The sequence below is a fragment of the Jatropha curcas genome, chromosome 2 (assembly GCF_041381405.1).
Source record: "Jatropha curcas cultivar XTBG-Jc1 chromosome 2, XTBG_Jcur_1.0, whole genome shotgun sequence".
Taxonomy (NCBI): domain Eukaryota; kingdom Viridiplantae; phylum Streptophyta; class Magnoliopsida; order Malpighiales; family Euphorbiaceae; genus Jatropha; species Jatropha curcas.
Genome location: NC_143152.1, coordinates 33,512,852 through 33,526,767, shown reverse-complemented (window position 1 = coordinate 33,526,767; position 13,916 = coordinate 33,512,852). Strand labels below are relative to the sequence as shown.

The 13,916-nt window shown below is 34.9% G+C and overlaps 1 protein-coding gene and 2 non-coding genes across 4 annotated transcripts; 2 read left to right on the top strand and 1 right to left on the bottom strand.

Annotated features, from left to right (window-relative positions):
• Window positions 1–7,282: 7,282 nt before the first annotated feature.
• LOC149498689 (Tetratricopeptide repeat (TPR)-like superfamily protein) lies at window positions 7,283–13,871 on the bottom strand. Of its 2 annotated transcripts, XM_089717564.1 has the most exons (3): window positions 9,675–13,871; window positions 8,782–8,901; window positions 7,283–7,521 (listed from the first exon to the last, which is right to left on the bottom strand). In XM_089717564.1, the coding sequence occupies exon 1, from the start codon at window positions 12,246–12,248 to the stop codon at window positions 9,756–9,758; it is 2,493 nt and encodes an 830-aa protein (XP_089573690.1). In that variant the 5' UTR covers window positions 12,249–13,871; the 3' UTR covers window positions 7,283–7,521; window positions 8,782–8,901; window positions 9,675–9,755. The 2 variants fall into 2 exon arrangements, with proteins under 2 accessions (XP_089573690.1, XP_089573689.1); XM_089717563.1 differs by lacking the exon at window positions 7,283–7,521 and having other exon boundaries at window positions 8,507–8,901.
• On the top strand, window positions 12,614–12,697 carry LOC149498691 (small nucleolar RNA SNORD36). The gene has a single exon (XR_016319809.1). It is a non-coding gene; the product is annotated as a small nucleolar RNA SNORD36 (small nucleolar RNA).
• LOC149498690 (small nucleolar RNA SNORD96 family) lies at window positions 13,024–13,114 on the top strand. The gene has a single exon (XR_016319861.1). It is a non-coding gene; the product is annotated as a small nucleolar RNA SNORD96 family (small nucleolar RNA).
• Window positions 13,872–13,916: the final 45 nt, after the last annotated feature.

Here is a 13,916-nt window from a genome sequence, read left to right as displayed (position 1 = left end):
AACTTTGGCATGCATGATGGTGTTTCCCCACAACCCAAGAAATAGAAAAGGCAGCCAGAGGGGACGTGGGTTTTGTAGGACATTCCTTGCATAAGCATGTGCCTCCCACCCTCCCTGCAACGACTGTGCTTGGGGCTTGCTCTCATTTCTCTATTTTTATTTTTCTCTTTCTCAATACCCATGCCTTCTGTCTTCTGTTGCTGTTATTTGTTAATTTGTTTCTTTACATAGTAATTAATTTTAAAAAAAGAATAGAATAATAAGAAAGGAAATTAATGGAGAATGGTGGCTGGCTGGCCCTGGTTCTGGCAGCTGACTGGGTTGCTGAAAAGCTGCTAATTCTCTTTTTCCAGCCCATCAAAGACGGTCTTTCTTTTTTTCTACCTTTTGTTTGGAAAAGAACGAATGGACTTTTTCAAAGAAGGGTCAATCAGCGAATTCTCTCTAACTGAAACTCTGAAACAAGAAGGGTCATACCATTGGAAAAGCTTTTACTTGCGTGCCTATAAAATTCTTTCTCTCTTTCTCAGTGGGAGAGCTCTTCATTCATTCATTCATTCATTGATGAGACAATTCTTTCTTTTTTTCTTTTCTTAAATTATTTGGAAAAGCAAAACATATAGCAGGTGGATTATGCTGCTACAAAGAGTAAAGAGCAGTAGGGCTACCACCTAGGATTTATGATTACAAAAACCAACTAAACGGACTATATATATACAAATCTGACAAATTGACAAACAAGTTGTACTCCTCTCCTTCTCTCTCTCCCTCTCTCAGAACTTTCACATTCAACTCAACTGAATAGCTACACACAACCACCCAATATCCAAATATCATGGGATTTAATATTAATAATGGACGATCGCTGATGAGACGAGGCCTACAAATCATAATAAGGCCCATTGGACTTTTAAGCACTTGTTGAGAGGGCAAATTAATGTAGAATTTAATATATTGTTTGGAGAAATGGGAATCTTTAAGCTAACGACCTCATAAATAAAGAGAGAAAGGGTTATGGAGAAAAATCAAATGTGGAGTGATTCAGGAAGATGAGCCATAGCTAGAAGGGTACGTGACAGACCATGAAACTAAGCAAGGGCTATCTTTTTAGAACATGGACAACTCTCACATTCTTCTATAGTTTTTTTTTTTTTTTTTTTTTTTTTTGGATGAGCAATTGGACTCTTGGCAATGATATCGCATAATTTCTTTTCTTTTTGAAGTTGAACACTGTATATATAAAAGAAGTCTTACAAGTTGACAGTCTATTGGACAGTATGCAAAGGAGTACGAATACGATAATTTTGTACTAATAATTGACGGAGAGGAGAGTAGAGAAACTAACATCAGGGAAGGTATTGACCATATCCAGCTGAGTACCTTGGTGAAAATAGAATAAGAAAAAACTCAACAAGAAGCAAAGATAGAATTTTTTAAACAAGAAAGAAAATTTGACTTGGAAAGGGAAGAATAGGTAAGTATTGGTGTATACGTAATAATCATGCATGGGATCCTTTAACTTCGATGACTTTTGACAGAAAAATCGAGAGAGAGAGAGAGAGAGAGAGAAATTAATTTTAGCACCGTACTAAGCGCGGGGACCAATACATACACTTGTTTTTTTTTTTTTTCTTTCTTTTTATTTAAAAAAGGAAAAAAACAAAAACATTACATGGAAATTATCCCATTAGCATTAGAGAAAGTGGGGGTCCTTTCCTTTCCTTTCCTTTCTTTTTCTTTCCTTCCCCACTAAACGCTAAACAGATCAATTCAAGAAGATAATAAAAGCAATTTTGCTTTAATCTCGTCATCATTCCATCATCAATGCCATCATCATCACCTCTTTGAGAGATTTACATGTGCCCATTACACCATTACCCTCTCTCTCTCTCTCTTTCTCTACTTATTATTTACTGTTATAGTGGTAGAAGTGTGTGTGTATGTGTGTGTGTATATATATATATATATATATATATGTTTGCATGTGCATGTGAAATAATGAGTGCGCATGTCAGTCCATGCATGTGATTATAGCCAAGGGATAAAATAAAAATGAAAACTCAATTTTAAAATTGTCAAGAAGACAGAGTGCATGGCGTAAAGAGGGAGTTTTGTCAGGTTATTGAGCACACAACATAACAGAAGAACAAGAAAAAATGCTTATCTTTCAATGCATGTGCGTACCTTTGCCTTCTGCTATGGCTTAGCTCAATTCTATTTATGTTTCTAATAAATAACCCTACAATTATTCCCTTTATGCAGTACTATAATACTTCTCAAGGACCACATTGCCATTTCAGTAACATTTATGGATCAGGAATTAAGTTAATACCGTTCTTAATTAATTATCCATGTTCTGAAAATATTACTATTAATTGTAATTAATAAAGGGATATGGGCATTTGTTATGTAGGCAGGTGCTGTTTTGAATTCCATATGTAGGGCATTAATCATGAATCATTAGGGACGTATTAGATTGGTCAATCAAGAAATCTGCAATTAATTCTCTTGCCAGGTCCAATTAATCCAAGATTGGTCCTTCTCCTTCATCAAATATAGCATGTACATAGGTCATATTAGGTGTATGACCACTCACTAAATAAGGTAAAGATCTCAATTTGTTATCTATGCTTGAGAAAACTTTGTACTTTTTCAGGAATTGCAGCCATCCTCCTGTATAATTGCCCTCTACAATTAATCATATATATAGCAATAATTAATATTGGGTAGATGATGAACCCTACAATTGTGGGTCAAAAGGACCATACATGTACGTTTATCTGTAAATTTTTAATTGTTTGTAGGGTCAATTTTTGGAGATTTAATTTTCGAGTATTTGTTTTTTTTTTTTTTTTTCCATGCAAGTGGTTAAGAGACAATACAAAAGCTACTTATTAAACCCTAAGCAAGAAAGCGGCATACAAGTTAACAAAAAGTTACAAGCTACCCTAAAAAAGGAGGCCAAGCCATGATGAAGCTGACAAGTGCAAACATATATGCATCAGGAAGCACAATTCACAAACTCAATGAAAATTATATCCTCCTCTAAGCAAGCTATCTGTCTCCTACTGGGAAATTAGCTTCTAAAATTGCAAAGCAATTATGCTAAAAGATTTATATTTATTTAAAGAAAAAAGAGAAATTATAATGAAAGACTACACAATGGATATTAATTTTCTTTTCTTTTATAAGAAGGGAGCTAAAGTTCAGAAGTTATATAAGCAAAAAATATGTTAATATATTTTTCTTTTCATTTTTAAAAGGTTTTGAAAACCATATATATATATATATATATATATATATATATATATATATATCATAAAATAAACTAAAGTTGTAGTGGTAAAACAATGTTTTCAGAACACTGTTTGAAACAAAGAAAGTAGGTATAGGCTATGGCAAATGTCATGAATGATGTGCAAAGGGTATAATGAACTCTCTCTCTCTCGATCTCTTTCCTCCACAAAGCACAAACCCACTTTCTGATTTCAGAAACATGCTTTGTTTTGCAATCTTGTGATAGGACTGGTGTTTGTGTTTAGTTTGATGAGTTGATGGGAAATTAATATGGGATTTTGTAGGATAATTTTGGGATGGGCTCTTGTAATTGTAATAGGATAATAGTGGGGTGTGAGGTGATGCATTAATCCCAGAGAGAAAGTGAAAAGGAGGCCAACTTTCTATAAGTCCTTCCTTTTTGCATTGCATGACATAAATGTGTATGTGTCCCCTTTGAATGCAAGCATAACCCTATCTGATCACTCTCACGTCTATATATATATAGGAATATTCCTCTTTTTACATAATTGTTGTTTTGGGCACTTCTTTTATTAACTGCCCACCAATACATTCACCTGGACTAGATATTCACTTCTCTGGCCCTTTTCTTACTGTGCTCACCAGTTTAGGGGGGTAATGGAGTTCCCAATGAAGTCAATATTGAAATATTATTCGGTTGATTTTACTAAGATGTAATGAAATATAATATTCTTTTATTTGAGTTGGATACCTTTTGACACGTAGTCTCTATCTTCTAAACCATGTCTTTCAAGTTTTGGTAAAAGTGATACTTATCATGGAAGGAAGAGACTTGGTAAAGCCTTTATGAAACTAGAGAGTCCTTGTTACATGGCATAACCTCTACCACTCATCAATTGCACTTTTTTATCGAATCAAGTTTGATTAAAATAGTTGGATTGGATAAGAGTTTTGTTCCTTTCTTTTTTGGGTTAATTTAAATCTGACAACTGCTCAAATGCCAAAACTGATCAGTGCACTTAAGTTCTTTCAAATATGCATCATTTTATAAGATTAAGAAGAAACAAACGAGCAAAAAGAATATGGTTAAAAGCAGTTATGGGGCAGCTCAAATATCAGAAGAGATGGGTATTATTTTTCTTTCGTCTATGAAAACTGAAGCACGCTTTCTTGATTCGATCATAGGACAAATGCATAGAAATTTACGAACCCAATTATCTAATTAACCATATGCATATTTTAATATAACCCGATTAACAGAAAAAAGAAATGCGTACTCTGCATGTCGCCAAACCCTAAATATTCTTTTCCTTCCTTCTTCTTCTTCTTCTTCTTCTTCTTCTTCTTCTTCTTTGCTTTTAACTGAATTAAATTAATTCTGTAATTAAATTATACATGTTTATTGATATAATTAATAAGTCTTTTTCTTGGCCGGCTGCAGTTCTGTGATTACTTTCTTTGCACAAACCTACCACTTTCTTCCGTAATATCATTGTTTACACAAAATTCTTTGATTACCAGTTTTACTACCAAACGGGTTTTTGCAATCACTTCTAATTTGACTTTCAGTTCACCTTTTTCTCTTCCCTTTTCACTCTTCTCCCTCTTTCTATCTTCAGTCGGCTGTTATATATGTAATTTGAATTTTATTCAAACGTAAATAAAAATTGAAACTTTCAATATCAATCACCAACAACAGCAAGTGAGCTTGGAAGGCAATCAAAACTTGCCTCTTTCCTTTCCCCATACTCATGTAAAAGATGATGTATTGTTAATTAATGGTTGGTTGCGGATTCGTAGAATGATATGATAATCAATATCACCGAATGAATAATTAAATTATGAGTTGCAAAGTTAAAAACAACATCATTACTGATTTGAGTGACAAAAATAAGCACAAAATGTGAGAAAAAAAAAATATAATTTTGTACCGATTGATGAACAAAAAGCAAAAGCGCCATAATCATTACCCACGAGTACCGCAATTTCTTTTTCTTTTTTCCTTCATAAATAAGCTGTTATGTTCTCATTAATATTTGGTCAGTTCCCTTAATGGTGGACATTTTATGTTAAATTATTATCATTCTATAATATTTATTTCATCCCCACTGAAAAATTCATCTCACTCTATTCATATTTATGGAATATGAAATAAATAAAAAGTTTCTCAACGATAATATAATTTCAGGTAATATAATTATCCGAACAAATTAAATTAGTAGTCTGTTCATATTATATAATACCAAAATGACTTAGATCCACACATTTTTTTTTAAACTCCTACAACCACAAATAAAGAATTTCTGTATACCTCAAAAGAATAAAAAAGGATTATACAATACACTTACCCTTCCTCAGAACTCAGAAGTTAAGCAGCGACTGTTTTTGTTTTTGGACTTCAAAAATTAATTCAGTACTCTCGAGAGAATATGGACTCTGATTTCCAGGATTATAACAGAAACAGATGATGATGATCATCACCATCAACATCCATTAAATATTTACCAAAACCCAAACTCCCATCAACATCGATCGAATATATATCCCGTATAAATTATAAACAGAATACCTTCAAGTTCCATGAAATTTCCTCGTCTTAATCTATACATAAATGGGTTCATTAAAAAAAAAAAAAAAAAAAAAAGATGGAAAACAAGTGATTTCAAGAAAAAGAAAAGATGTTTGATTTTGCATGGACGTGGGTGGGTGGGACCCTTAAGGGGTTGATTGTGGGGGCCAGGTGCCTGACTGCGCGTGCAAAGCCGGAGTTCATGGGGGGCTCTCAAAGTGGGGCCCAATATTCGTAGAATAATCAAACACGTATTCTCTCTCTTCGCAATTTTCTATTACCATCATCATTATATTTCAGCTAAAATTCTAATCCACAAAGATTAATTATGTCCTGTATTTATGTATGTATGTATGTATGTATTTATGTAGATTTTAATTAGCATTAGTGGGGTTTGATTAATTAATAATTAATATTAGTAAGTAACTTAAGTATGGTATTGGAGGGTCCCATGCATGCATAACATGGTTGAAAAGTATAGAAAAAGACTATGGATTCGTGGGAATATAAGTTTGGCATTATTTTAGTTTTAGGGAGATGGGGTTGGGGTCGGGTTTGGTTTGTCATGGTTGAGTCACGTCGACGTTTCATTTTTCATCAAAAAGTAATCAAACCCACCCATTTTTATTTTTATTTATATTGGAACGTGAATCTTGCAAATGGCATTGCCTCCACACTTTTTAATTATATAATTATTATTTATTATACACACACACACACACACAAAGAGATAGAGAGAGAGAGAGAGAGGGTCACTTTTGACATTGTCTTGTTTATATATATACTACACACCACACCACTATTTATGGATTCTTTGATGAGATGGCTCATCTCTGATTTATATTTCTTCTATGGTCAACAACCCAATGATGTCCATTATGTCTAAATATTCAGCAAAAGATATATATGTCCTCCCTTTTCTTTTTTTTATTTTTTATTTATTGGGATTGGATTTCGAAGGTTAATTTGTGCTTAATTCTCAATTAATGGAATAAAATTAAGATTATGTACATTTTCGTGATTTTAATTGTAATTATACATTTCACGGTCGTCAAGGAATTTGGATTTCTTTATGTATCTTCGCCAGCAATATGATGATGACGACGTCACTTGCGTTGGGGAGAAGAAAAATATTATAAATTAATATAAATGTGTTGTAATGAGTTTGACATTTCTTATACAAAGGTTTGTCACTGTGTTTTCTTTTTTAATCATCAGTAGAGAAGAGAAGGTTTAATAAATTAAAGTAATGCTCGTCTCTCTCTCTTTTCCAAGAACTGATATGGTCTTTTGTTCCTTTGGCCACCAGTATCGTGGGCCTGTTTATTAACCCATGGCCGAAGCCTACCAATAGCAGATCTCAATTCCACCAATGGCCCATCAAATGTTTCTTTGGCAAAATATTTCTATGCAAATGAGATAATTTAACACAGACTTTAGTAACAAGAAATCACAAAGATAGAAAACTAATAACAATCTTGTCATGTCAGTTAGGTCTTACTGATGTTCAAAGTAAAGATGAAGTCATTTTCACGATCAAAAACTCCCCAAAAAGGATAGATTCCTACTTTTATCATTTAGCAAGGTAACTATGGCAAGCAAGACATTTTTAAACAGAAGGAAGAATCCAATCAAGTATGTTTTCAATTCACGAACAAAAAGCCGATTGAAGCTTCCTTCACCATCATGCTCATCTAACAATCAATAGCAATTAAAAATAAGTCAAATGGTAATCATAACAGATTGAAATAAATAACTTAATCCGAATGCTACCAACAATAATGGAACAAGAAAGCTATATGTGCAGGTGGCTAGTCAATTCCATTTGGAAGCAGAAGCTACAAGACAGCAGATTCTATGTTATGTTAGTTTTACTGTTGCTTTCTTAAAGCATTATCAAGCACAACAAGGGCACTAAGAACGTAAATATTTGCAAGTCCTTGAACTATATCCGAAATTTTCCAACCTTCGGAACTGTATGAAGACAGCAGAGAAAAAAAATGGAGAGACACTTGTCATTTCACCGAGGAGCAATTTGATATAATGAACCTCTTATCTTTTTGTATTTTCTCAACACTTGATTTGCTCAAGAGATCTCAAAAATCAAAATATCAATGATTTCAAACTGCTAATTGAGGAAAAGATATCAAGCTAACAACAAAAGATATGTTCACTTGAGTTTTAATGATCAACTTGTGAATAAGGATTAAATAATAAAATCCCCTCGCCCACAATTTTGAATATGGACTCGACAATGTGATAGATGATGTAAAAGTCATGAAACCACATCTTCCACAATAATTCCGCAGACACATTAAGGACTGTTACAAAAAGAAATACCACACCATCATTCAAAGGAATACCATGTAATATTATAATTATTCACCATTCTGATGATAAGGGATAAGACAATTTCAAGCTGAGTCTCCACCACAAGGTCTGCATGTGGCGGCTGGCCTTCTAATTCTTTTATTATTATTTTTTTTCTTTTTTTCTTTAATTCCAATTTTTTGCTCTCTCTTTTCTTCACATCTTCAAATATCTTCCTCATTATTCTATAACTACCATACATTTTTCTTTTTATTTTTTTTATTTATCTTTTTTCTTTAGGAAGGGGTAGCACTCCAAGAAAAATATTAAAAATAATAGTGTGAGGAAATTGGATGTTACAATAGCATATGCTGGTTCCAATTTGTTAATTGGCCACAAAACTGAAAGGCAAATGAATTTACAGGAACATACTAGGAACACTCAGGATTTTTGTTAGGCACAAACATTTTTATACAACTACCAGATAGAACATGTTTTTCTAGGAATCAATGGTTAATACATCATATATTATCAGCCAGGCAAGCATACATACAAAAGTAAATACTGACCATCAAATAAAAACAAAAGCAAGAGAATTCGTGAAGGCTAATAACCACTTTATTAGACAAATCTACAAGTCATACCTTCATGACTCCTGCATTTCATTTTTCTCGGACGGAGAATTGTATTGTCATGTTGAATCACGTGGCTGCACATTATTTGAAGCCAACAGTGAAATTTGTTTCATTTTTGGATACTTGAAGCTGCAAATTTGAAGCAAACAATGAATCATTAATTTTTCATGAGACACAGGAAAAACTCAACGCTCAGTACTTCTCCCAACTATAAACACAAGCATGCAGAGACAATAAATAAAAAGAAATTCATTCAAAAATCAATATGTAGGTAACCTTGAGTACAGTATACCAATTAATGGTAATAAAAGAAATTTTCACTCTATGACATCCATTGAGGCTCATATTCTACAATGTTATACTTCCTGAACTTCAACTAATGTAACCAACTATAAAAGATTGTTTGCCAGTCCTACCTACATGTTAATGTGTTTTAGAAAACAAAACTTTAGTTTTCGTGAAAAGCATCTGTACCACGCATTATATTTTCCAATCCATAGTGGATTCATAAATTTAACAATCCATGCCTTGAATTATCAAATCAGTCTTATTTTCATACAGTTGACATAATTTTTTGTACACGTGTTGATAGGTAAACAAATGAGAGAATGAGAAGCATAAAAGTAGAAGAAATATGATCATTGAACAGACTAACAGCTATTGAAAGAACCATCAAATGATGGTGACACACGATTGCTAGGATTGGCAACAAGAAACAGCCAGCATGTTTGTTTAGAAGTAATATCTTACAATTGAATCCCATAATACACCATTGAACAAAAGTTTGCAGTAGCTATTAACTGCTCATTTATCTTTTCCAGCTAGCAAAGATACAGTAATAGAGCAAATGTTCTCTAGCTTATAGAACTACTGCAATAATTTTTTATGGCTTTAGTAATTACCTAAAAAGCAATGACTTCAGGTCTGCTTCTTATACACGACTAATGAGCTTTTGTCGAGTGGCGGTATAAGATCTCGCCAACTCACCAGTAGTCACTGCATGAGCAAATTCCGTCATGAAAGTGATGGAACCGATTCATATCTCTGATAATTAAATCTCGCTGCACAATCTTGGATATTAATTTTATTGCAGAATGGCAGTCTGTGCATATTCTGAGATTTTTAATGATCCGAATATGGCCTTGTGATGGTGTTCTAATTAGGCCAAAAGCTAAAGCTAGTCTTTCACTGTGTGCCCACAATCGGCGCTTCTTTTCATCATCTTCTGCATCAAATAAAACAGCATTAAGATCAGGAACATAGCCCGCCTTCCTGGTTTTCATGTTCAACCATTCAAGCATCCCATTAATCAATTTCATGTCAGGGTGAGAGGTATCCCCCACAGAAAAATAGTGAACAGCACCCTGGTTCTCAATCCAACTTAAGCCTGGTTCTTTCTTTACTCCTTTCTTTTTCATGGTCTTCCTTACAGAAGCTACGTTTTCCCAACACCTTGCTGTGGCATACATATTTGCAACCAACACGTGACTTGCCTCATCTTGTGGGTCAATCTGAAGAACACGTTCTGCTGATATTCTTCCAAGCTCGACATCATTATGGATGACACAGGCTCCCAGTAAGGCACGCCACACAGTAACACTGGGCTCAACTGGGATTTGTTCAATCAATTTTACTGCCTTATCAAGATGGCCTGATCTCCCTAAAAGCCAGACCATACAAGTATAGTGTTCCATGCATGGTTCAATGCCATAGTCCTCTACCATAGATTTGAAATAAGCTTGTCCTGTATCTAACAATCCTGCACTACTACATGCTGATAGAACACCAACAAAAGTTAACTTGTCTGGTTTAGACTCTGTTTCTTGCATCATCTGAAAAATATTCAGAGCTTCCGCACATAGACCATGTGTGGAATATCCCGAGATCATGGCGTTCCATGAAATTTTATCACATTCACTAAGCATGTCAAAAATTAAGCGTGCATCTTTAATGCTTCCACATTTAGCATACATATCAATTAGAGCATTACCAACCACAATATCCTTATCATAGAGGGTTTTCACTGACAAGGAATGAATTTGAATTCCTGGTTCCATGGCTGCTAAACTAGCACAAGCACGTAATGTGCTAGAGTATGTCACCTCAGTAGCCTGAACCTGGCACTCAAGCATGGTTTTAAATAAACTCAATGCCTTCTCTCCACTGCCTGACTGCACATAGCCAACAATCATTGTGTTCCAAGTCACATCATTTCTGTTTGGCAATTCCACAAATAGCTCCATAGAGTTCTCCACTCTTCCACATTTGGCATAAACATCCATCAAGGCATTAGCAACAAACAAATTAATGTCCAAACCAACCTTAAGTATATGGGAATGTATTTGCCTCCCGAAGTCAAGACTCTCCATAGTTGCACAAGCTTGCAGCACACTAGCAAATGTAAACTGATTAGGAAGGACAAAAGCTTGCCTCATCTGACAAAACAGGTCCACGGCTTCTTTGCTTTGGTTGCTCTGAGCATATCGTGCAATCATGAAACTCCATGGAATCACATCAATTTTAGGCATCTCCTCAAATACTTGCACTGCACCACCGGTGTCACCAGACTTAATATACAAGTCAAGCAAAGAAACACCCACATAAAGGTCTAACTCATAACGGGTTTTTATAGACAAGCCATGGATGCCTTTCCCAACGTCAAAGGCCTCTAGTCCAATACAAGATTTAAGCGCACCAGCAAAAGTGAAATGATTAGGTTTGAAACCAAGCATTCTCATCTGAGAGAAGAGGTGCAAAGAATCTTCAAAATGATCATTCTCAGCGTAGCAAGCGACCATCCCAGTCCAAGAAACCATGTCCTTGTTGGCGATGGAATCGAAAACTTGTCTTGCACTGTCAACGTAACCGCAACCGCAAACAGAATAGGAATCAATTAAAGCAGTCCCAACAAAGGCATCAGAGTCAAGACCAAGCTTAAAAATGCAAGCATGAATACAATAACACAACTCTGCCCACTCCATACAAACTAGTAGCTTCAAAATTGTAGTAAAAACAAAAGGGTTGAGCTCATGACCTTCTCTATGTAACCTAGAAAACAACTCAAGGGCCCCAAACAATTGCAATGACTGTGCATGGCCCTGAATCAGAGTAACAAACGACACAGTATTTCTCTCAGGCATTTCATCGAACAATTTACTCGCATCAGATAATGCATCTGATTTCACATACAAATTCAAAAGAATATTGCTACCAAACAGGTCTAGACAATTACCCTTCTTAATGATCTCGCAGTGAAGTGCCTTTCCCGCAATGTGGTCATCGGTTTGGATACAAGCTCGAAGCATAGCACCATAAGCATAAGGATCGAAGTGTGGAAGAGAAATGCATTCTTGTTGTGAGAATTGGACTGTTTCCGCCAAATACCGACGTCGGAGGGAACATATCGAGTTGTTGTTTTTATAACAATTTGCAAAATTTTCAAGATTTGCAGCTGTTCTGGATAACAATCTGAACATACATGCGCCTTTGCTTTTGATTCAATTAGCAAAAGACACAGAAGGAAAAGAAAAAAAACTTTTGATAGGTTAAAACTGAAGAGGCTAAATAAGTCAAACGTTGCGTTTTGAGATGCATATGGAGCGGCGCACTTCGCCATAGTCGCGCTTAGTAAACGGCGTCGTAGTTACTTGCAATCTGATAATTAGGGTTTCTGAGCTGTCTCCGAGAGCCTATATAATAGAATTTAGCAATGCCAGTTGCTCAAGCGGCGAAGTATAGAGGCAGTCTCTGTAGTGATTAGCGTAATCAGAGATGATCTTCTGTTCTTTCACCTATTTTCTATTCTTTAGCCTTTTATTTTTTGTTTTGACTCATGAGAACTGAGCAGGTGATGAAAGAGATTGAATTTAGAAGATGCTGACTTCCATGAGGCTTTCTAAATCGAGCTTTTTAAAACTGATGCTCAGTTCAATTCTCAAAATTGTTTTCTTTTTTAATTTTATCTTTATGGTTGAATTTCTGATTCAAAGGTGAATAATTGACGTGATTTCGACTCCGAAATCTTTGCTTTTTATGGGGCAAACAGTTATGTGTTTGTAAATCTCAAAGTAAACGTCAAAAACGAATGGTCGGAGATGTTGATGGAGCTTCGGCTTCTCCGTCGACGGCAGGTCTCATATTCCATCGCCTTTGGGAGCGGCGTTGCTGCTATTACCTATTGGGACTGGCCATGAGACATACATTTCTTTACTATTAGTACTTTACTTAACCGGTTAACTTAGTTTTGCAATGTTGCCCATGATGATATCATAACACCAAATAACCATCTTTCGGGACTGAATGGCTTTCAAAGCCTTGCTGTTATTCTGCAATTCTGAGGCACATTGCTTTTAGATCTTTTTCCTATATCTGATTTTGATGTCGAGAATTTGCCGAATCTGTTTTAATTTGATGTTATCATTTGGAAGGTCAAAAAGAAACAAAGAAAAGATTTGATAATGTAAACGGTAGATCGGTAAACATAAAAGTTGCTAATGAAATGAACAGGGTTTCTCTTTAAAAGAGAAGGTCTTTATCGGATATCATCAGGAACTGGGCTTCGCCATAGGGAAGAAAAACGCTTTGCCTGTCAGAACAAAGCTGAACTTTGCTGGCGTCCCCCACAAAATTAACTTGAATACAGAGTAAGAATATTGGCAATAATCAAGCAACCTTATACCTTTGATTTAATGCAATTTTATTTTCTTTTTAGAGAAAGAAATGAAAATTTATTTTAAGAGGCGTTCTACAATTTGTTTTGATTTTAAATTGAACCGACTGTATAAGTCCGCTAGGATTTTATTTCTAATGGGAGAATTGAACCTTATACTCAAATCACACGTGCATGACTATTCCTGTGTGTAAGGAAGAACAATGTAGAAACAAGAAAACACACCAGGAGGGAAGTATTTCAAGTAAGCTAATGAATGAATAGTATAATTGGATTAGATTTTTGAGAGGCCAAGAGAAGAAAAACAGAGGTCTTGAGGACATTTTGGTTTCATATATCAGACACAAGGGAAAACAACCCCTCACAGGAATACTCTTCTGAACCTGTCACGGAGCCAAATACCATATAAGTTTAGCCAAATTCCATATATAAGTTTCTAGGTAGTTTTTCATTCTATTATTAATTATTAATTTAT

Bases quoted from the DNA above. Each gene is read 5' to 3' on its own strand.
- LOC149498689 (XM_089717564.1), bottom strand. From the start codon at position 12,248: ATGTTCAGATTGTTATCCAGAACAGCTGCAAATCTTGAAAATTTTGCA.